Source organism: Amphiura filiformis, chromosome 17, assembly GCF_039555335.1.
Source record: "Amphiura filiformis chromosome 17, Afil_fr2py, whole genome shotgun sequence".
Classification (NCBI taxonomy): Eukaryota; Metazoa; Echinodermata; class Ophiuroidea; order Amphilepidida; family Amphiuridae; genus Amphiura; species Amphiura filiformis.
Window position 1 is genome coordinate 26,703,828 of NC_092644.1, and position 23,491 is coordinate 26,727,318.

The 23,491-nt window shown below is 37.4% G+C and overlaps 1 protein-coding gene across 1 annotated transcript in view; it reads left to right on the plus strand.

Moving 5' to 3' along the window:
• The window catches only part of LOC140137545 (patatin-like phospholipase domain-containing protein 7), a 76,416-nt gene that overhangs the window by 6,459 nt on the left and 46,466 nt on the right, over positions 1-23,491 (plus strand). Inside the window, 15 exon segments of the mRNA XM_072159256.1 lie at positions 1,010-1,169; positions 1,819-1,899; positions 3,346-3,474; positions 4,239-4,319; positions 6,932-7,112; positions 9,322-9,393; positions 12,207-12,311; positions 12,992-13,054; positions 18,212-18,360; positions 19,421-19,508; positions 19,511-19,578; positions 20,097-20,174; positions 21,012-21,217; positions 21,837-21,968; positions 22,724-22,897. Of these exon segments, the coding sequence (XP_072015357.1) occupies positions 1,010-1,169; positions 1,819-1,899; positions 3,346-3,474; positions 4,239-4,319; positions 6,932-7,112; positions 9,322-9,393; positions 12,207-12,311; positions 12,992-13,054; positions 18,212-18,360; positions 19,421-19,508; positions 19,511-19,578; positions 20,097-20,174; positions 21,012-21,217; positions 21,837-21,968; positions 22,724-22,897 (1,767 nt within the window).

A 23,491-nucleotide genomic window follows, 5' to 3' on the forward strand; every position in this document is an offset into this window, starting at 1 on the left:
TGTAAAGAGGAGTTAGGAAGGACTTTCCAGATGCGATATTTCATAATAAATGAAGAGAGGTAAACAAGTAAACAAGCAGTCTGTTGATGGAACAACAATATAATATTGATATGACGGTAGAGAATTAGGTAAAGGCAAAGGTTCATGCCTATATTCACAGGCTGCAGTGCCCATCTCTTTTTCAAAGCTTGTAATATGCTGGGGGAGGGATTGCCACACCTCTTCCATAGTGAGTCTCTTTACCTTAACAGCATATTTACCATTATTGTGAATTAATTGAACAGAGGCATTAGAGGTGAAGGGCTTAAGTATACAGCACAACAATTGCTACTGCCGTAAAAACTCGATAGTTAGCATTTGTGCTTACTATCGAGTGCTTTTAAAACATGCAAACATGAAGAGCCCCATCCACAAAAGTGTAAAGGTTTTGAGCAAATCATTGTATACGAACAAGTAAACCTGCAAATGTATGTCTCAACCCCATTAGCTCAGTTGGTAAAGCGGTGGACTTTGGTACAATTTCATGTTTTCAAAAGCGCTTGTTAGTAAGCACATATGCTAAGTATCAAGTTTTTATGGTATTGTGGTTCAAACCCACAACTTTGTGATCATTAATCAACAGGACTTGAAAAAATGTAAATTTCCTGGGAAGCAAGCTAAATTTCCCACATGTTTTTATATACCGGTACAAAAAAAAGACACAATTTCTCTCCAAATACCAGAATTTCCCTTCAAATACTTTCTGGGAAGGAGTTTCCCAAATGCCCCACTTTTTCGCGCCATGATTAATCAAAGTAGCAAAGACCAGGAGCAAAGAGCATCAGATATTTTTCTTATTATGAAAAACTCACTATTTTTACTTGCATGATGATTATTATAGCCAGCCAGGAAAAATACAAAGTTTTTCAGTTTCAAGCACTGCAAGGTTAATAACTACTAGCAATCACTGATTCACCATTGTTGAATGAACAAAGAGAGATACCAATTATTGTCTTATCATGTCTTGCAGAGTGTTTGGTCATTTTGAGAAGCCATTGTTCTTGGAATTATGCCGCTCAGTAGAAACCAAATTCATCCCAGCAGGGGCGTACCTATTCAAACGAGGCCAACCTGATGACTGCATATACGTGGTGCAAAGTGGCAGGTTAATTGTGTTTATTAATGAGGCGGTAAGTGATGGATAAGCAGGTCTGCCAGGGTCATAACCCCATGAGAACTACCTGCCGATTGGCCAAAATGAATATTGTGTCCAATTTTGAACCAATCAAGGAGGGTATTAGTAAAATCATCCCAGCAGGGGCGTACCTATTCAAACGAGGCCAACCTGATGACTGCATAATTATACGTGGTGCAAAGTGGCAGGATAATTGTGTTTATTAATGAGGCGGTAAGTGATGGTCTTAACCCCATGAGAACTACCTGCCGATTGGCCAAAATGAATATTGTGTCCAATTTTGAACCAATCATGGAGGGTATTAGTAAAATTATCTGCAAATATAAGTTTGACCATGAATAGTTTAAAGCCTAGTCATAATTGGCAATTGAAATGAGCATTTCAAGGTTATCAACCAATCAGAAATGCCGTTAGATGACCAGTAGTGTCCAGAGGGTTAACTGATTTTATCGATACAGTTATTTTACCAAATATTTTACTTTGTTAATAAAATGTAAACATTTCCATTTTATTTCATTACTCAGTACTAAATATTTGGCAATTCATATTATATACTAATGATTTATAAAAATATTTAGTGAGTTTTTTACCAATAAGACAACAAGATGAAGTGTTTTTGAATTATACTTTTGTTAATATCTCAGGATGGAGCAGAATTTGAAGTGAAGGAGGTGACCCAAGGTGATAGTGTTCACAGTCTTCTCAGTGTCCTAGATGTCATCACGGTATGTACAATTAAATTGAGTGGTGGATAATGTCTGAATAGGTTACTGTGTAGTATGAGGTATAATAATAATCAGGCATGTGAATTTCCAGTCAAAACTCTGGAACCAGTCTTTTTTGATGTCAAAATTCCCGCAGTTTTATTTATTTTCAGCCCATTTTCAGGTGTTGTTGTTCAATTTTACGCGCTTTTCCAGCTTTTCCAGACTTTTTCATAAATGCGTAGTCCCATGCCTGAATAATAAAACGGCATTTATCCACGCTTTCTGAATTATCATCCCTCAAAGCGCGCCAAGGGTCGATAGGCTGCCAAGCCCCTAAGGGCGGCGCAAGTTGACCTCAATGCTGAGTGTGACAGACAACAGGCCAGGCTGATCCCCTGCTCTTTCTGAAAAGCCCTGCAACTTTTACATGTCCAGATATTGCTCGTCTGGTACACAGGACCACCATTTTATGTGACTCTCTGAACCACGGCACGCTATGCACCCACTGTGGTGTCTGCACGTTTAGAGCCACAATGAGCGGGATAGAGGATAAATGAGAAAGCTCATGATCTTACAACCTTCCAACAGATAGCCTAGCACACCAAACTACATGACCACCCTCTACCTCTAGGCTAATACTGTAGCCTTCTACAGGGTGGACTAAGGATAACCACCATTTCCCTTCTCCTCTATCCATGGGTAGCCCATGGGCCAAATCCGTCCCACTTATGTTAATTTTTATTACCTCTGTGGTCCGAGCTGTGCGCCAAGCATACACGAGCGTACACACAGAAATAATAAACAATCACACTGATTGGCTGATCATAGTAATCAACGCACTTGACAACAAATCGGTTGGCCCATTGGTTGTCGGCACAGCGCGTAGCAGGCGACCTTGTCACCTCTATGCGACCGTAATTCACCAGCGCGTGCCTGGACCACGGAAGTAATAAAAAATTAACTTTAATCACTGATATTTGACTTTTGACCAACTCTAAAATGTAAAGGAAAACATAAGAAACAGGGGTGTATTTTGGCGCTCAAGCTTTTCTGTTTGAAATGTGGCTCTCGAACAAATAAAGTTGAGAACCTCCAATGCTGGATTGTTGTGGTTGTTTGCATATGTGATCAACTTCTATAGTCCATTTGGCTTTGAGAGAGTGACATCAGTGCATACTGCATGCCCCAGTGGGCATAGCATTAAATTGCGTACATTAAGTCAAAGAACTGGCATGTTTACATAAGCGATCAAAGGCAGTATATCTGTACTCGTGTGAGTACTGACATCACTCTCGGAAGAAAGCCAAATGGGTTATATGCATTATCATTTAGCAAAGATGATTATCTACAATGTCCATTTCTGTTTATTTTGTTGGTGATAATGGTTTCATTCATTACTAAACATTGAAATGAGATCTACCATTCAGTCATCTCACTGTGTTCTTACGTATTATTTTTCTGCAGGGCTATCCAGCATTGTACAAGACAGTATCAGCTAAAGCAGCAGTAGACACAACAGTATTGCTCCTACCAGCCAAAGCCTTCCAGTCAGTATTTGAACGATTTCCTGAATCACTTGTCAGAGTTGTGCAGGTAAAGTACTCCACAATACTATGAATCAAAACAATATTTTTAGTCTAGTCAAGTTGGGTTAAATATAAGGCACAAGTGCACAAATATTCACCTTTAAAATTGGATTTAAAAGAATATTATCTTGTTTTGCCAAATGAAACATAGCTAAATCCTATTCATTTAGTTAGTTCTAACTGGCAATAAAAGTCAAATTTTAATATATTTTTTGCAATTTGTGGAAAAATGTTCAAAAACATGCAAGTTCTAAGACATGGCACAAGTCTAAGTTTTCAAGATTAGAGAATGTGTTTTCTAAAAATTAGAATGTAAAACTTGAAATTAGTCTTTTTACAAGTCTTTTAGGCTAGATTGTCATAGCATATGAAAAATGCCCTTAAAAATGCATGTTTTAGCCCTTATTTCCGAAAAGTTTGCAGTCCAAATATTAAAATTTGACTTTTATTGCCAGTTAGAACCAACTAAAGAATTAAGAGTTAGCTATGCTTCACTTGGCAAAACAGGGCAATATTTTTGTAATTCAAAAGAATTAGTGCTGTATTTTTCTGGAATAGGTAGTGTCCTTAAACAACAACACATTCTGCTGATGTTTTTTCCCCTTGGCGGATTCCATACAGCTTGTTTCCTTGTGCTCATGACACTTGATTCTGCTAAAGATGATGTTTACTCCTCAGATAAACTACCACCACCATACTGCTCTTTTGCCAATCCAAATTTTTTTTCTTCAAAGATGATGCTTATTCTGTTAATTTTGATTTGCTTTCCAGATGATAATGATCCGTCTTCAGAGAGTTACATTTCAAACACTACACCATCTGCTTGGGCTCAATGTTGAGCTCATTAACACAGTAAGTCTATGTGAATAAAATTTCTACAGATATTTTTGGTTTGTTACACAATGAAATATTAATTGCAATGAGGCTAGTCATATTTCTTTCAGGGGTACATATTTTAAGATACATTTGTCTTGCTACATATCATTGCGTAAGTGTAACAAGAGTCAAGATATCCAGTTACATTTCATTTCAGAAAACAAATTTGCCTGTACTCTGCTGTTCTACCCTCTTTATGTAGTATGTTTGCTTGTCTAAAGTGATTTTACTCTATTACAGTCAGTGACGTCAAACGGAAGAGCGAGTAGGCGCAGCAGTTGTTCCCTTGCCTTGGACCACTGGTATTAGGTTCAATCTCCAGCCGTGCACAATGACTGTATGTGCACTTGGTTTATCCCAAGCCATGCTCGCTCTCGCAGGTTTTCTCCGGGATATCTGTTTTCCTCCTGCTTTCAAAATTGGTGATTAGTTGTTTTGCTATCAAAAACTTCCATCACCCAATGGGATTTGGGGAGCTGCACAAATAATTGGTGGATGTTACAATCGGAGTGCGGATAGGTATGCGCCATATTCCAGGCTGCAACCGGCCTGGTTCAATGTGATCGGATTCTGATATTTCACTCGTGGCAGCAAAATTACAGCGCTTTGAATCCTCTAGAAAGATGCGCTATATAGATCCAAATTTATTAAATGTATATTTCATGATTGGGTGCAGCTTCCAAATCAAGAGCGTTCACTCAAAGTGTTGACATTATGACATACGGGGGGAAAATAGATGCCTCAATGCTTTGATGTCACTGACTGCACCAGAGTAAAAGTACTGTAGTGGTTTTGCTTTAATTATTTGATGTGTTGATTTATATAAAGTGGATTGCTTACACTTTGGTGGTGTGCTTGTTGAGTGAAATTTCAAATTAAACAAATGGGGAACATACAAATGTTTGAAGCTTAAATAAACTGAAATTGTGATCAAGCTATGCATGTTTACAATTATCATAAATTATTCAAGCTATGCATTGCATGCAAAATGAGTTTTTTTGCAATGAATATCTGGGATGTTAGATGTATAAGTTTTAACATGTATATGTGTCAAAAAGTAATTTTGTGTTAATTTTAGGAGCGCAAGCTTGACGGCTCTTTAGCTATTCAGCGTTGGCATCAGGAGGTTGCCAGTTCCAGACACTCTGGGATTGCCAAACATAGTGCAAGTAGAATGTGCATGTGATAGCCACATGATGGACATGTGATATATCCACATAGTCTCCATGTGATGTCCACATGATTTTCATGTGGTATTCACATGATTGCATCCCTTAGCCTGTAGTAGCAAAAGAATATCTCTTATATTTTGCTTTTCCAAGTGTATTTTATTCTGTAGCAGTGCATGCCTTCTTTACCTCTGCAGGAATGTGAAATTAGATGTGCACTTGACAGAAGTTTTTTTTCTTTCCTATTTTTTTCTTGTTTGTTATCAAAAACTCTTGATTTAAAGAAAATTGCTAATATTCCATTGATCCGCTGTTTTGAATGTTATATTTGCTTTTTTGCTCTTAGACTAATATGATAAATAATAATCTGGTGTACCGATAATTGCTAAAGCCAGTATCATAATTGTAAATACTTATTTATCAAGTGTCAAGCATGACATATGTGTACACGATCATATTAGACTGATTGTCCTTTTCATGCATGACAGGGTTATTATATTTATGAGCCGGATGTGTGATACTGATTGATAATGTATTTGTGACAGCAAAAGGTACCTTAAGTCGGCTGCTACATATGTCTCCTTTTCTAGTGCCAAGCACATTCTAAACCAATCATTAATCCTATTGAAGAGGATAATAAGTCTGTACCTATAGTCTATAGAAATGTTTGTCATACAGCTCCAGTCTAAGCTTTTTTTACTATGGCTAATCCCTGTTTGAAGTGGTAAAAGCATGTATCAGCTGCCCACTAACAATGAGAGGACATTCTTTGACCTTGTTGATTTGGGGATGATTTGAAATGACCATCACTTCAGATTGTCATGATTGTTTGAATTTTTTATTCCAACAATGGGGGGGGAAGGAGACACATGTAGCAGCCGACATTAGGTACCTTTCGTTGTAACGGGTCACATTTATGATTGCATTGTGTACCAGAATTATACAATTATGGTGATTAAGGTGACTGCCTTAGTGGATCTAGATTAGACATTATATCTGCTAATCTTGTTTATTCTGAAGTCTCCTACTATATGGCTATTATAGGTTACCCTTGCAAACAAGATTGCCAACCTTGCTTGGTTGCCTTGATATCCCACCTTGTCATATGGTGTACCATGACCTGTATCTGTTACATATTATTCTATATTCAATTGTTGCCCACTCTTCTAAGTACCCATACCCTTTCTTATCTGTGCATGCATTGCATAGCTATTCAATACCCATAGCACAGTAGGTTGCTAACCTTTCCTGAAGAACGACACACCCTATTTCTTGAGAGTCTGCCATTTGACGACCTCATATCAAAACTAGGGGCACATATCATATGTTATTCCTGGATAACCTTGCGACCCACTAGGTAGGAACCTCTACTGTAGGGCTTTGACCTCTAATTCTTATGTTTTCTTTTTACACCAACAGGATGATACAAGTGACCGTAGCTTGGCTATCCACAATGTGTACACTAGAGGCAGCCCAACTAAACCGAGCAGTGGTCCACCTTCAAGTCACAGTTCAAGCACCATAGGAAGTTCTTCAAGTTCAGAGGCAGTTACCAAAGTGCTACAATTTGACGAGGATCCAAAAAATACAACCAAATTAGGTAGGTTGGGTGGTGTGCTCCAGGGTTCAATTCTTGTCCCCCATAGAGACAGTTATGTATAACAAGCTCCAGGGTTTGTTCCAGTGAGTAATGATGCCCTGGTTTGGAGAAAGGGAGGAAGAGTGCAGAGGGAAGAGGAGGCAGAGAGAAATCTTTAGCAAATTATCAAAACATAAAATATTTCATACTGCTATGAATTGAATGTTACAGATACAGATCCATCTTCAAGGAAATTTTTGCGCTACGGCAGTGTGGACTCCTATCATATTCAATGTAAGGAGAGCAGTGTATTTTTACTAATAGTATTCATTTCAGTCATTTCATTGGGATACATTTGTTTTTGAATTATCAGACCAGTGAATATAAACTTAACATACATGTTAACATACAACTATAGTACGTCTCATCTCAAGTTGAGAGTAACGCCATATTAAATGTTGCAGTGATAGTTTTGAATCGAGCATTTTAACCTAATCCAGCGGGGCGTATACACATGCATAAAAGTGCGATTTGTACGCTGGCATTGCAACTATGTAAATGCACTGCCACTGCGACATCCAACATGAGTTTACTCTCAACTTGAGATGAGACACTATTTTACTAGTATTAGCTCATCATTTATTTACCAGGCATTCTTTACACACCATAAACATCTACATTTACAGGGTAACTAATAAAAATGTCAAAACTCAAAAAGATATGATAATCCATAAAATGATAATGGTATTTTATTGCCAGATTTGGTAAAAGTCTTTAATATCACTCTGTTTTTGATGACAACTCTTACACTTAACATCCATCACTTTTCATAACTGGCTAATCCACACAGAATTTGCTTGTCAACTTTGAAGCAAATTCTCTGTATCTATCAGGGCTTGAATTTAGCACTTGCCCCATGGGCCCAATATTTTGAGTAGTTGTTGCAACTACAATAAAATATTGGACCTACTGTTCTCTATCACCCAAAAGAGGATAGAAAAAAACTATCCATTTTCTTATTCTTAGTTCCTTTTTATAATGAAAATATATGTTTTGATGGAAATTTGAGCATACACAGTAGTACCATCATTTGAAACTAAGCCACCCCTATCAGAATAACTGGCACATACACAGGGGTGTAGGGTCTTCTACAGCCTGATCGACGACTTCCGAAATCATGCAATTGACCAATTTGTGTTGAGAAGCTAGACCATGCCCACTAAAATAATTAGAATGTCATTATTATATTTTGTTCAACTTGCGATAGGTTAAAAATATAATTTTGCTAATACACATACCTATTGAAGTCCCACCCAACTAAAGTTTGCATAAATTCACAACAGTGCTCATCAGTCACACAAAACACATACGCCATTCTTTATCAACTCACCATATCATGGCTATTGCCAGTTTAATAAAGTATAGTGTGAGGAGAGAATGGTGCTAACAGATTTCATAACTTTTCTTTTCATGGGCAATAACATAGTCATAATACATACGTCAACTTACATTGTTACAACTTTGTCGCTTTGGCGTTAGCCGACACTGGATACTGGCACTGGTATCTCCTGGCCCGTCCGTGTCCTATTAGGTGATAGATACATGATTAGGTCTCAAATTAATACTTTTATTCTCTAAGTAGAAATGTTTTATTTCTTAGCAGCAGATATAGCTCACCATGAGGTTAACAAAATCATACATAAAAACATGATTACTCCCTCCTCCCATCCCATATCACTCAGATAAAAAACATTCTAGCATTTCATGCACACTTCTTTATCAGTTATGGCAAATGAATGTGTTGGGTACTGTGTAACTTGGGGTCAACTTTTGAGTGATGATCATCAAATGGATTCATTCCATTAAAAATAATATCCTTTTGACTCTCAATATATTGACTGCTTGGTACCAGAAGTGAGTAAGTGCAATAGCTATTGCACTTGCCCATTTCTGGCACTGAGTAGTCGATATGTGCACAGCCTACATTGTACATCAGGGATTCCGAACTGGTGGCTTGCTGGCAAAATCTGGCCCAATAACCACTGATGTTGCCCTGGACCAACTCTAGAATATAAAGAAACACATAAGAAACTGGGGTGTATATGGTCTTCAAACATGTATGTTTGAAGTGTGTTTGGCCCCATGTGGCCCCTCAATCAAATAAAGTTGAGAACCCCTGGTCTACATCGTGCATTTATGAATAACAAGCCTGTATCATGTTTTACTTCAGTTTTATCAGAACGCTCCAGTGCTGAAGAGAGCGACCCTGATGTGAGAGCAAGGGCAGATTCTGCTTCATCAGGTAAGTTAACCTTTGATGACCTTATTGATTCTTGATGACCTTAATCAGAATTGACTCACCTTTGACCCTTGGTTACTGTTGAATTCATAATATGGATTCACTGGATTCCATATGGTGTCATCCTTGGGTTGTTTATAGCTAATTTTGATGTATGCGTTATGCATACATTATACCTAAATGAACAAGTGAGCTGATTGGAGGAAAGGTGAGTTAAACAACATCAGGATAGTGTCGTTTATGTCGTCACTCTCAGAAGCAACCGTTTCAAGTTGAAATGGTTTTAAAATATCAAACCAACAAATATTTGTCCCTGTGAGGCAAATGTGTCGATAAACTCGTACTCAAATTAGTCAACTTTTGATGTATTCATTAAATACACATGTCAGCAGCACTTGAGAAAGCTAGTCATCTCCGCATCTTAAATTGATTTCAGAAACTGTCATCATGAGATACATACAGCGTCAGATGATGTGCATAAAAGAAGTCGATTATACAGATGATGCAGGTATCTCTTGCATCATCGGCTTGTTGCTGGTGTAATTCTGTTTTCCCCATCTGTGTACACCTATTTTATATAGCTGTTATAACTGATTTCCTGTCACAGACCTTGTCAGCATGTGTGCTCTCTGTTTATCACACATAAATTTTTGGGTCATACAATGTAGCTGTCTTGATCGATGATCAGTCAATGAAAGGCTGATATTTCATGACGTGGTCCAGTTGGTCAATCAGGATACTACATCAGTAATTAATGTGAACACTTGCGACAAGAACTGTATAGTTTGATCAGCTCTTAATAGATGGGAAATGTTAGCCTTTTACCTCTATGCTAAAAAGTAGACCCATGTTAAGAGTGCTCTTAGTTGACCTGTCTGGTCTATATTTTGTGTGTTAAAGAAAGCAGACAATGTATAGGACTTGAATTAATAATTTGTGATGCTTCTGGCAAGATGTCACAAGACAGTTCTCAAAATAAAATATTTTGATATTAATCCGCGATGTTGTAAGGCCCGCTGACTACGAGCTGATCAAAGTATAGTAAGGAAATGTTTGTCAGTTACGTTTCTTTTATCTCCATTATTTTGATCTCCATTATGTATGATGATTTTCATACCTAGCATGTGAAAGATGGGATCCAGCTATCCCTCACTTTGGTCAACAGAAGGATCCTCTAAATGTATTTATTTATTATATGAAATTTAGTGAGATTTGTAATTGTATTGTCATGTTCATGGGTATAAATCAGTATGAGTGGTAAGTAGTTCTTGTGTGAAAATTTGAATTGAAACAAAGCAAGAAAGAGTTGTTTTAGAAATATATTACAAAACACCATGGGATGTTGTAATCAATGATCCATGCCTGGTCTCTACAGTAATTTGTTCAATTCTTCAAGAGTTATGTGCTGATTGATGCGTGGAGCGTATTGGCTGATCAACAGTCATGGCAACAAGGCAGTTGACCCATTGGTCATCAGTGCATGGACGGGGTCTACGCATTCGATGATCACCAGCATGTACCTGGAATGTGGAAGAATTAAACAATTTACAAAGAGATTATAGATCATTGGACATTATGTTTTAATACATTGTGTTACGACTTGCAAACAATTGTACAAATTATGTGTATAGAGATTTGATTCACTGAGCCATATGAGCCATATGAAGACAAGTCAAGCTCTATAAAGAACAACCTATCACATTTATTTCAAACAATATGCAGGGGGTTCACTTATATGTTGTACTTTATGGTATCTGTAGAATAATGTCTCCAGTGTTATTGATGCCAGCCCTCTATTGGCATTATTATTATCTGTGACTGTGTGAGTGTTGCATCATGGGTATGCAATGTGTCAATCATGTACAAGCTTGCCAATAGAGAGCAGGCATCAATAATAGGTGAGACAATCACATTATGCTACAGAATCTTTTCCTGTTAGATGTATCAACATGAGTATCCATTGAACATGTGTTTGAACACTCATCATCAATGTGCTTGCCAAATTTGTGTTATGATATGGTGGAATGTTGCCTGTTCACATGAATGATTTGATATTACTCTATGTACACATTGCATGATGTATAATCATGTGTACACATCTTTCAATTTCTATAAAATACTATCTTTTACCTATCTTTGTCAGAAAAAAATTATTCAGTCAGTACCCTGAGGAAGGTCACACAGTGCATGTTTTTCTCAGAATTCTGTCACATAGTAATAAAAGACACCACTGATGTTGCACATACCAAACTTCACCCCAGTACCAATCAACAGTCATATATGTTCACCTAGCATGTAACATATGCACCTCATTTGCAAACCCTGCAAATGCTCCCTGTGTGCATAGCTTCATCCAGCAACATATTTCACACAAATAAAGCAGTGTTCCTGTCAAAGACGTTCCATAAGGAGGAAACCACAAAATTTAATTAGTCAGAAATTTGTCGATTTGCCAGTGTAACACATGCATCCCACAGGTAAACAAAGGGGTGTAACCTTTTCAGGATTGATCCTGTTTTCAGGATTTTTTCTACCCTTACCAGTACAAAATTGTAGGAAAACACTGATTTTCAGGATTATCCTGTATTTCAGGATTTCTATTTACATGCAATTACATCCATGCAAGTATCTTTTGCTCTCTGGTGATTTTTCTACCATATGCTGCTTCGCTTTCCACCCTACCCAACAACCATGCATTGCAAGTGTACCGTATCAAATTTGCAGAACCCTTGTCAACCTTCAGCTGCAAACCACCAAACCCTCAAAGCTGCTGTATAATTATTCTATATGCTGCTTTTTATTTTCATCACAATAAGATGATACAGCAAGGTTCATAGAGAGACACCCACGATTACAACGCAGGCATAGCGATAGAGCTATTGAGATACCAACTACTATCCAGGAAACCGTGGGGGCACGCGGTAAGATTGGGAGGGATGCAGAGTAATGATTATATCAATCATGTTAATGGTTACTCTACAATGGAAAATAATTTGATTGTAGGCATACTATTATTTCTGTACAATGTCCCGGTAATAATACCAGTCAAGCAGGATCATCATGTTAGCTCACGTTGCTTTTTAGCACAAATCTTGTGCAGTCATCATATTCTTGCAACACCAGTAAATAAATACATTGTAAAATAGGCTTTTATGACAGGAGTTTGTAACAATTAATATGTTTTTAGCAGGTTTGCCATCAGACAAATTTGGAACTGCAGTTCCAAACTAATTATCAGTAAACACAATAGCTATGTAAGTTATCTATAGCATGATTGTTGAACAGCTCAAAGTACAGGAAAACATCTTACAAACCTAAAGAAGACTGTGGCAGCTTTAGACACCTAAAAGGTTTTTAGTCCAGCTCACTTAGAATGTAAACAAGGAACAAGAAAAAATAATCAAATACAGACGACAGGGGAGAGAAAACTGATATCTTTCTTGTTTAAATACTGCTTAAAACCCAGGAAGCACTTAAAACTTTCATTACTTCATTTCATGCGCTTATGTATATATTTATTTATTAATAAGCTATGTTCATTTTGTTGGTGTGCACATTAGTCGTTTGCTGTACCATTGTTACTTTGATTTTACACATGCAGTCCGTCCACGCATGCTTCGGCGCCATACCCAGGCGACGCTATCTGCGTCTGCTATTACTGCTGGTAAGATTTGCATGTTGAGTGGTAATATGGTGTTCATGTTAAAGTGTTTTTGTAAGGGCTGATCACTTTCCTTTTCATATGGGCTTCACCTAGGTTTTATTATCATTGAGGTATGGGACTTTTTTTTTTTTGGAGAAGAGCAGGTAGGGCAACTACTTGATTATATTTCTACATGTTCTTACTACATAAGGTCTGTTCATACTACGCCGGTGGTGTGCATTGTCGCACTGCTTTGTACTGCAAAATATTGCATTGCGGTATCGCAATATAGTTAATACATTTTGGAAATTGGAAATGCGATGAGTTGCGGCAAAAAGTAATTGATATATCGGAAACAACGCAAGTACAGCATAGTATCAACAAACCTATACTCTGAAAATGTTCAGAAAAATAGCAACGGCCATTTCTTTAAATTGCATTTTTGTTACTTAAAAAATGGAGGTTATAGTGCCCTGTTAATAGAAAAACAGCCCTGAAATAAAAACGCTTGTTTTTTTTTTCCCCAAAATTTGCATATGATGTAGATTTAACATCTGGAATGCAATTAAGTGGTGGCCGTTACTGCTCTTCTAAATTCATTTTTAAAATGCCCACACCAGACCAAGGTGCTTCATATATGCACAAATAATCTTCATTATTTACTGACCATGGGTGTTCAAACTACAGTTTGAATTTTAAGGGGAAAATGTGGGAGCTATTTGAGGTGGTTAAACTTGCTGTGATAAGTTTCCAGCTGTTTGTTCCTTACAGGGGTATTTGCAAATCTTTCTCTTATGCACTGTGTAGCATTTGCTGTAGTTGCACATGCATTGTCAAATTCTGTGCATGATTTCAGTAGTAAAAATTTGCCAAACTTTTTCTTCATTGCTTTATGCTAAGAAATGGTTGCAAGTACAAAGTGATTGAGAACAACCTGTTTCCTTATCTAATCTATGGTTGAGTCACATGTGAAAAGATAAACAAAAAGAGATCAACATCATCTCCAAGTCACACCTGTAGGCTGTACATCAAACTGATGCAGTTGTTTCACCAACAAAACCATTCTTTCTTATGGACCTTTTCAGATCGAAGTTTTCTGAAGACAGCTGTTGTTTAAGTGAATGTTCTTAGTCATTTCAAACAAGAGTTTTGGAATTAAATCTAATTCTGGAACTTACTTTTTGGCAACTTTTTGTGATGTTGCGTCTGGAACCACTAGACTTCATCAGGCAACTGACCCACTGGGCTGGTCATGCTGGTCACAGCTGTCGTTTGTTATGATGACCTCATCAATGCTAACACAAACACAACTATTTAGCCTAAACACAAATCTCAATGAAAGACATGATCAAGCATGGGATATGTCTTCTGTAAGAGATTGATGTTTAAGTTACCAAGTGTTAATTTCAAGTGCCAAAAAATGATGAACATTTGCACTTTTCTTTCCATAAAGTTCATGTTGTGAAGTGTCAGATACACAAGGGTCAATATGTCAGGAAAATATTTTGCCTGATGACCATATGTGACACGATCAAGGGAAATGAGTCGGATGTCGCTAATATTGATTTTGAGATATTGGCAAAGAAAGTGTTAAAATTCTTTTGTTTTATATTGTTTTTAGCAATTGATAAATTGACATAACTTTGCAAAGAAAAGTCGTATTAACAATAACATGGGGTTTTCAGTTTCTGAAAGCACCAGCTGTCCTCTTTAGAAACAAATGTAAAACTCATTTTTGACCAGCGTCGACATGTGACTCATTCCCCTTGATCATGTCACATATGTTGACATTGGCTGGTGGGTTTGTTGATTTCAACTGGAATTATAGTTTTCAGCAAAGTCCTTCAGTGGTGTCTGTCTGCTCTTTCTGATCTATTATAGAGTAAAAAGAACTACAACCTTGGCGGAAAAGGTTGCCACACCTGAGCGTTAATTGGCCAACATCCTTCCCCGCTCCCCTATTGCAATGTTGATTTGGACAAAATCGTCATCATTTCTACATTACAGTCTCCCAACATTGAAAAATGGGGGGTGGGGAAGGCGAGTGTAAGCTGCATGTACATTTGCAACTATTATACAAAATAATACGGAACTATCACATATTTGGCTCCGATTGCGTGCTTTTAACACCAGAACGTGCAGGTGTGGCAACGAATTTCCGCCAAGGTTGTAGGTCACATGATGCTATATGCAGCTTGACCAGCAAATGAGCCTGAGGTGCCGATGTGATGATGACGTGATTCAATTAGCCAATCAGAATCCGGCTTTTTGTTTACACCATAAACAGCGCCAAATTGGCAGACTACTGAAGAACCTTGCTAAAAACTATAATAGCCTATTGTCCAGACTGCACCTGCAGACTTCATTTGCCATTTGTGGCTGGTATTAGTCAAAAGGAGACTCGCATCACATGATAACAATAGTTTTAGAATATATGTTGTCACTGATCATAACCAATGATTGCAATCCTAAACCATATTCAGATTGGTAGCACCAGATTGTACCTATGAATCATCATTTATTACTATAATCAATGGAATAAATTATCAATACTCACCAACCATTTTCTTAATATAATAACCATTTTTCTAACCATCTTGTTACAAACTAGTTTCAGCTTGCATGATACAATGTAATAATGACACTATTTCAAACTTCATTTGTACAAGCGTAACAGTCAACTGTTCACATTCACCCATTAACAAACATGCACTTTGGCCAGGAGTCATATGAATCGATGGTTGATGAACTGAATATTCAAGCATGCAATTCCTTGCATAATCAATATTGTAATTAATGTAAATCTATTCTATAATAAACTAATACATTGTATGTTAAAAAGGTTGAATCTGTTACTCTACTACTACAGTAGTCTGCTTATTTAACATAATACTCTATGTTGGCGTAGATTTTATGAGTCTCTGTGCAACTTATTTGAAAGAGGTTCCCATACTGCAAAGTAAACACCCAAAGTGATCAAAAAAAGCCTGTTGAAGGAATTTTTTTACAAATTTGTTTGTGTTGTCAAACTAGGCAGTTGCCAATGGTAATGATCACAGTGTGTATGTGTATCCTGTTTTGGTGTAAGTATAAGTAATAATGTTGCTTTGATGGTTGTTTGAAAGTGTTATCCTACTTATCCTCTGATTATTTTGATTGCAGCTGTACCTTCCAGGATATCATGTAAGACTAGGAGATATTATACTCATTCATAGCCATTTGTTTTGCCGAAAGGTGGGGATACATCCCCCCTGTTCCCCCGGGATTGATGCCCGTGGGCATGAGCATTACAAGAACATGCACTCATCAAGTTTGCCAAGAGCTTGGCACAATAATTTGTAAGGTGCACAATTTTGGGACATGACGCCTGGCAAAGTTTGATATCTTCTGGTCTAACATCTTGATTTGATCTTATTTATGCAATGAATTTATTTCAGACCATTCAGTAAAAACATATTTTAATATTTTGTGATAAGAATCATGTATTGGATGTACTACTACCGGTGACAACTCACTAGTCCAAAGGTTTCCTAGTCCAAAGGTTCCTTAGTCCGAAGGTTCGGTAGTCCAAACACCTAATTTACCATTCGCTAGTCTGAATTCTGAAGAAGGTTCGCTAGTCCGAATATCGGGTTCTCTAGTCCGAATATAGAATAAGGCTTGCTAACCTTTACCCTAAGCCTAACCCTAAACCGTAAGCCTAAACCCTAACCCTAACCATATCCCTACTCATAACCCTAAACACTAACCCTAACCCTTATTCTATATTCGGACTAGAGAACCTTTGGACTAGCGACCTTTCGGACTAGAGAGCAGTCATGCTACTACCAACTCTTCCTTTATTATCCTCTGTTGCAGTAATAAGTAATGTATAACTTTGTAAAATCAGTGCTAACCAATATTGTCTTTCTAAGGTGAAACATTCATCCCAGCCTAGTGATTTTTATGTGTGAATGTGAACTTTAGTGTCTCGTCTCAAGTTGAGAGTAACACCATGTTGGATTTCGCAGTGGCAGATTTGAATCGGAGTGTTTACGCAGTTGCATCACAAGCATATGGACAAATCACCATTAGATCACTTCTTCCCATTGGTTGCTTTTGCCAAGATTTGACTGTTCCATCTAGCCCCCTCTGACACGAAGGGTACACTTACCATTGCACGCAATGGGGGAAATCTTAAAACATGTCTTAAAATAAATGCCTCTTAATGAATTTAACTTATATTGTGTGCAGGCTTAGAGTCAGGATTTATTTTGGGGTGCTGAACCTTTTGTGACTTTTCCCCTTCAAAAAATGGACTGATTTTTATTTTATTTTTTTTTTTTCGGATTGGCATTGTGGGTTGTGTGTCGCACCCCAACCTTGGCTATGGCTTTGATTGTGTGTGTGTGTTGATAATGCTGTGATGTGTGCATTTCTTGGCTGCACCTGACCCACAGTGTACCATAAATATGAATGTACATGCAGTGACAGTTACTTTTGTATTATTTGTGAACATCAGTGCTACAAAATCCACAGTACCCTGATATCGGGGTTCCTAGAAGAAGAAAAATCAAGAGTCACTGAAAAAAAAATTCAAGTTTTGAACACTTGTGGAGAGTATATCCAAAAACTGCTTTTCAACAATTAAATGACTCGAGATTTAGTTATTGGAAACTTATTCACGCAACAGGGTCAGAATTTTGTTTCACAGTACGAGAATCAATCTTGTTTCTTGCAGAATAAATTTGCGGAAATCATTTGATTCTTGCCAATCAACTTCTGTGTAAACTACAAAAATTTGTGAGAATCAACTTTAATTCACGCAAATCTGTTAACAAGAATCTTTGCGAGAATAGATTCCGAAAATCAGACCCTGCACAAGCAATCTGAAAACTGAGTTCACTTCTTCCGCTGTTGTGACTGCTGGTTGACATTAGCCTGAGAGTGAGTGGTGTCACATACATGATCGATCATGACCCACATGACTCCAGATGTTTTTCGTAGGTCTTGGACTCAAGATTTTTGTTTTTACTTTCCATCGCTACCAAGACAAGTATAGACTGTAAATGACAGTGATTCCACTCTCACATACTTCTGTTTTATAGGTCTTCTTTGTATCATGGATTAAACAAGGAAACAGTGGTGCATTTTTATTAATCCAAATACGTATTATGTTTATTTTCTTGTGTTATGTAGGACTTAAGAAGCAAGGAATTTATCGTCACAAAGCGTCCAGCTCAGAAGTAGACACCAGTGGACGTCTTGCCATGAGTCTATCAGACTTTGAGGTTGCTGCAGGAAGGGCTAGAGTTAATGTCAGGGAGGAATCAAAAATGCATAAACAGGTTAGTGAATGGCATAAAATTTAAATCATAATCACAAGTAGGCTAAATGCATGTGCTGATTGGATCTGCTGCCCACTGAATCATAAAATTGCGTATTTAGGCAAAAAAAAAAAAAAGTTTACCTCAAAGCTCACAAGAAATTTAAAAACAAATGCGAAATGCGATTTTTTTATTTTTTTTATTCCCGACTTTTTTCATGGTATTTTGAGAAAAAAGTCTGATTTTTGCAGTTTTTTTCTGGAAAAAACTATAAAAAAAATTTTTAAATAAAAAAAAATTCCGCATTTGTTTTTTGTCAAATCGTGGGATTTTACAAACGCGCACGCAAACTTTGAGACGAACTTTTTTTGGGGGGGCCTTATATGTCCACCTCCAGTTAGCGGCACTAGCTTTGAAAATGGCCTGGCGGTAGTTGCATGACAGAAAACTGTAAAGCATGCATGGAAGAGTTTGGAGTAGGCCTATAACTTGATCATTTTATGATTATTTATTTATTTATTTATTTATTTATTTATTTATTTATTTATTTATTTATTGATTGATTGATTGATTGATTGATTGATTGATTGATTGATTGATTGATTGATTGATTGATGTTAAATTCATGTCCACTGAATGATAATTTGTTACCCCTGTCTGTTCATGCAATCTGAAAAATATCACTGGTTTGAGGTCGTATCACACTCGGCCTGCGGCCTCGTGTGATAACGACCTCAAACCAGTGATATTTTTCGTATTGCATGAACAAACGGGGGATAACTAATAGTATCAGTAATATAGTTGCTTTAACTCCAAGATTAATGTTTTCTGGGGGGTGTTTGCCTTCTGTCTCTTTGGTAAAAAAAAACCCAAAAAAAACCTCATTTAGAGGCATATATGCATGTGGATGGAACTCTATAGTACAATACATTTTCAGGACACAACTGTGTTGATAAGATGAACTGATTTCATACCTTCACCCAAACAAAGTAAATTTTCCAAAGTGGAGAGGACATGAAGGAAATGTATACCATATTATTTTAAAAATTGGTTATTGTTTGTTTTACCAATTGCTACACAGGTTCATGAAGAAGCAAGCAAACCAGCTAAGAGAGTCACAAGAGCAGAAGAGCACATACATGAGAGAAAACGCATACATGTCAGCCGATGTAAACTTACACTGATGACGAGATACTAAGTATGGCGAGGGAAGATCTGGTTGCATTGCTGGGTTTAGATGTAAGTGATCCAGAAGATTTTTGACTGGTTTATTGTATTGTGTATGTCTAGAGCACAGTTTTTACCCATACATATTTGACCTCTACCCATGATCATTTGAGGAAATGGGTACTGTAATTATTAGCCGTAGGGTTGTATTTTATAGAAACGGTGAAGTTGGTACAGAAATGATATCTGACCATGGATAGTCATAAAAATTATGAAAGTGGTATTTTGCATGCTTTGTTTCCAATTGCTAATTTTTGCTGGGTCAGACTTTGGTATCATCCCAAATTGATGAAGTAAGATATTAGTTTTTTTGGTTTCATTGATTGGCTGATTTATTGACATTGATTAATTGATTGATTGATTAATTGGTTGATTGATTAATGGATCAATCTCAATTGATTGTATTAGATAATCATTTCAGTATTTCTTAGAATTCTTGTAGAAATTCAGAATACTTGGTAACCCTCAGACACAGGCTGTTGGGAAATGGTTCACATAACTGATAGTGTATCACATTTACTTTTAATCAGGATGCTGCATTATTAGATGCTCATATCAACTTGGCACATATACCAGCAGGTGGCATCGTGGTCAAAGAAGGTGACCAGGTAAGGAATACAACGATAATTATATATTGTCCTCTGGCTCTTGACCCAAACCAAATATTGACCTTGAATTCATTACATGGAAGTAGAACTTTACTAGCAACTTATGTATTGAGGGTGTCACACTGATTCCCTAAACACTGGTGCTAATCTCAATACCGAAATCAATTAATTTTCCCCTTGTCTTTGTGCTAACTCCAATCTTAATACGTGGCCAAGCGGAACAGGCTCCGACTCAAAATCGGAAGATTGCGGGTCGAACCCGGCGACGCCATCATGTTGTGTCCTTGAGTAGGGAGGGCACTTTAGCACAATTACTTTTCTCCACCCAGGTGTATAAATGGGTTCCGGCATTCTTAAATGCTGGGAAGGTAACAGACTCGCTGTGGAGGAGACATGGCGATCCCCCCACAGCAACATTTCACCGTGGAGTCTGGCCTAATCGCTAATGAAAGAGAGATGGACAACATGTCCTGTAACATACAGGTTCGACTCCTTTTTTTCATAAGCCTAATCCAATAACTGCAATAACACCGGGAAGAGAGCATTCCACATTTCATGGTATTTTCAAAGGTTAATCTTTCAAAGCTGGAACTGAGAAATCATGGTAAAGTGTCTTGCACAAGAACACAATGATTGAAACTTTATGCTTCTGAAATAGGCCATATAGTTTTGTTTGGTTTATAAAACCAGTTAATTGGAGTATAATGGGATATTCAAGCACAATAGGTCTTTCCTTTACAAATGTTTAAAATACTGTTCCCAGTCAACAAACTCCCTCATTCTTAGTCAGACCTATCTCCCATTTACCCACCAAGTATTGTAATTTTGACTTCACAGGAAGCCAGTTTATTGTTTATAGTTACCGGTACCTTGCAAATGTCACAGAGGATTGTGGACTCAGAAGATGACAAGATCGTCTTCACAGCTTATCCTGGGGAGTTTGTTGGAGAGATGGCAGTGTTGACAGGAGAACCTGCATTATTTACAGTCAAAGCTAGGCAGGATTGCAGAGTCATTGCCATCAGCAAGACTAGCTTTTATAGGTAAGGCAACAGAAAAATAACCCTCTGTTTTAAGGGAGGACAGACTTTTTAAGTAGCGTCGGTCAGTCAGGAATATTTTTTCTATTTTGGAGGCTAAAATGACCGTAAAATATCACCAAAAGTTTGAAAATCTGGCAAAAATTTGATGATTTTTTTCAGACATATTTTGAAAAATTATCACATTTTTTTCCAAAAATTTTCGTCAAAATCAATGGCTTTTGGCCAAAAAACTGCTGATTTTAGCAAAATAAAAAGTATAATATCCCAAAACAAAAAATGATAAATATAGGGTTTTATAAAAGTTATGAAAATGTTGTAAAACGTTTTGTATGAAAACACACTACAACAACGTTTATTGTATGTTACACATAAATGTGTATGGTCTGTAACAGATTTTGGCAGTGCTATCCTGCCCTCTGGAGTGATATTGGAATAACATGAGAGATAGCCGTGCATGCACAGAACCAGATTGTGATCATGTTATTTACCATCGTGCAGATAATTTTTCAGGGAAAAGTCATTAGAAATGAAGTAAAAAACCCAGTTAAGAAGTGGGCCATTTTGCTTGCATAATGTTTAAGATAATAATGCTATGACTATAATTATTATTGCTTCACAGTATAATGAAAGTATGTCCACAAGTTGTTCTACGAGTTGGTCACTATGTGGTACGTAAGTTATCATCATTTGTAAGACAGACAGACTTTGCTTTGGATTGGATGCAGCTGGAAGCAGGCAAAGCTGTTTACAGGTAAGGGGTATTTTATGATTTAATGAATCACCCACTTAATCATTGACCAGTATACTACTTGGCATCAGTGTTCACCCTCTGTAGAATGCTTAATGAAGTACTTTTGCTCAAAAATGGCCCAGATTCACTTAGTTGGGCTGACGTCACACAAGTAGGAAAATGCCTTGTAAAACCTTGTGCGCATAATACTGGTTGATAATGATATGCATGCACTTGTGCACAAAGGGAACAATGCTCCCAGATGAATAGGTTTTCATTGAGGTGACCATTCTCATTTAATTAAAAGCCAAGGTCTTGACATTTACCCTTAGTGTGAACACTTTTTGGCAGGTTGTAGTGGGCTGACCAATATTTTCATGTTTTGTATAGGAATGATTTTGTGTTAGATTAATATGGGGGCTTTAAATGAAATGTAAGTTTCATGGAAAATAGTTAAACCTCCATTTTTTACAGGACGGAGTGCCCATCTCTCTTTTGTTAGGCCAGACTCCACCGTGAAATGTTGCTGTGGGGGGATTGTCACACCTCCTCCATAGTGAGTCTATTACCTTCCCAGCATTTAAGAATGCCTTTAACCATTTATACACCTGGGTGGAGATGACTAATCGAGATAAAGTGCCTTACTCAAGGGCACAACACGGTGGCGTTGCCGAGGCTGGAACCCGCAACCTTCCGATTATGAATCGGGAGCCCATTCCGTTCAGCCACAGTGCTCACATGATACTGATTATAACTTGAAATGACTTGTATTACAGACAAGGGGACCCTTCAGATTGTACATACATAGTCCTGAATGGCCGTCTACGATCCGTGGTACAGCTACCAAGTGGCAAGAAGGAGCTGATGGGTGAATATGGTAGAGGAGAAATTGTTGGTGTCGTAGAGGTACTCACCATGACGGACAGAATAACAACTGTTCATGCTATCAGGTAAGTGCTTTTTCTCTTTACTGCAGAGACTACTGAGGTTTTAAGAACAAAGAATAAGTGCACAGGAAGTTTCAATATTAATGCAGACATAAAATTCACATGCAATCTAAACTGAGCTCAAAAAGAAACTTATAATTTTTTACAACTTGTGAATCACAAGGTCATATCTTAAAATAGTGTCAATCAAAATGAACCAAAATTACACACAGCATTACTTTAATACTCTACTCAAAACACATGTCAGTAACCAAGCACTTGTCCAACTGACACAACAGCAAAATGCACTGTCATGGGACAGCTTCCTGGACTTCCTCCACTTTCACAGCCCGACATTTGGCACCCAGCACAACAAAACTGTTAGAATGCACACTGGATCCTTGCACAGATGATAAAGCGGTGCTGCTTTCTGCTTTTCATACACTTTTTTCATGAAACAGGGCTGGGCTGTGAATGTGGTCCAGGATGCTGTTCCATGGCAGTGCATTTTGCTGTTGTGTCAGTTGGATAACTGCTTGGTTACTGACATGTGTTAATAGTAGAGTATTGAAGTAAACCTGTGTGTAATTTTGGTTCAATTTGATGGACAGGATTTCA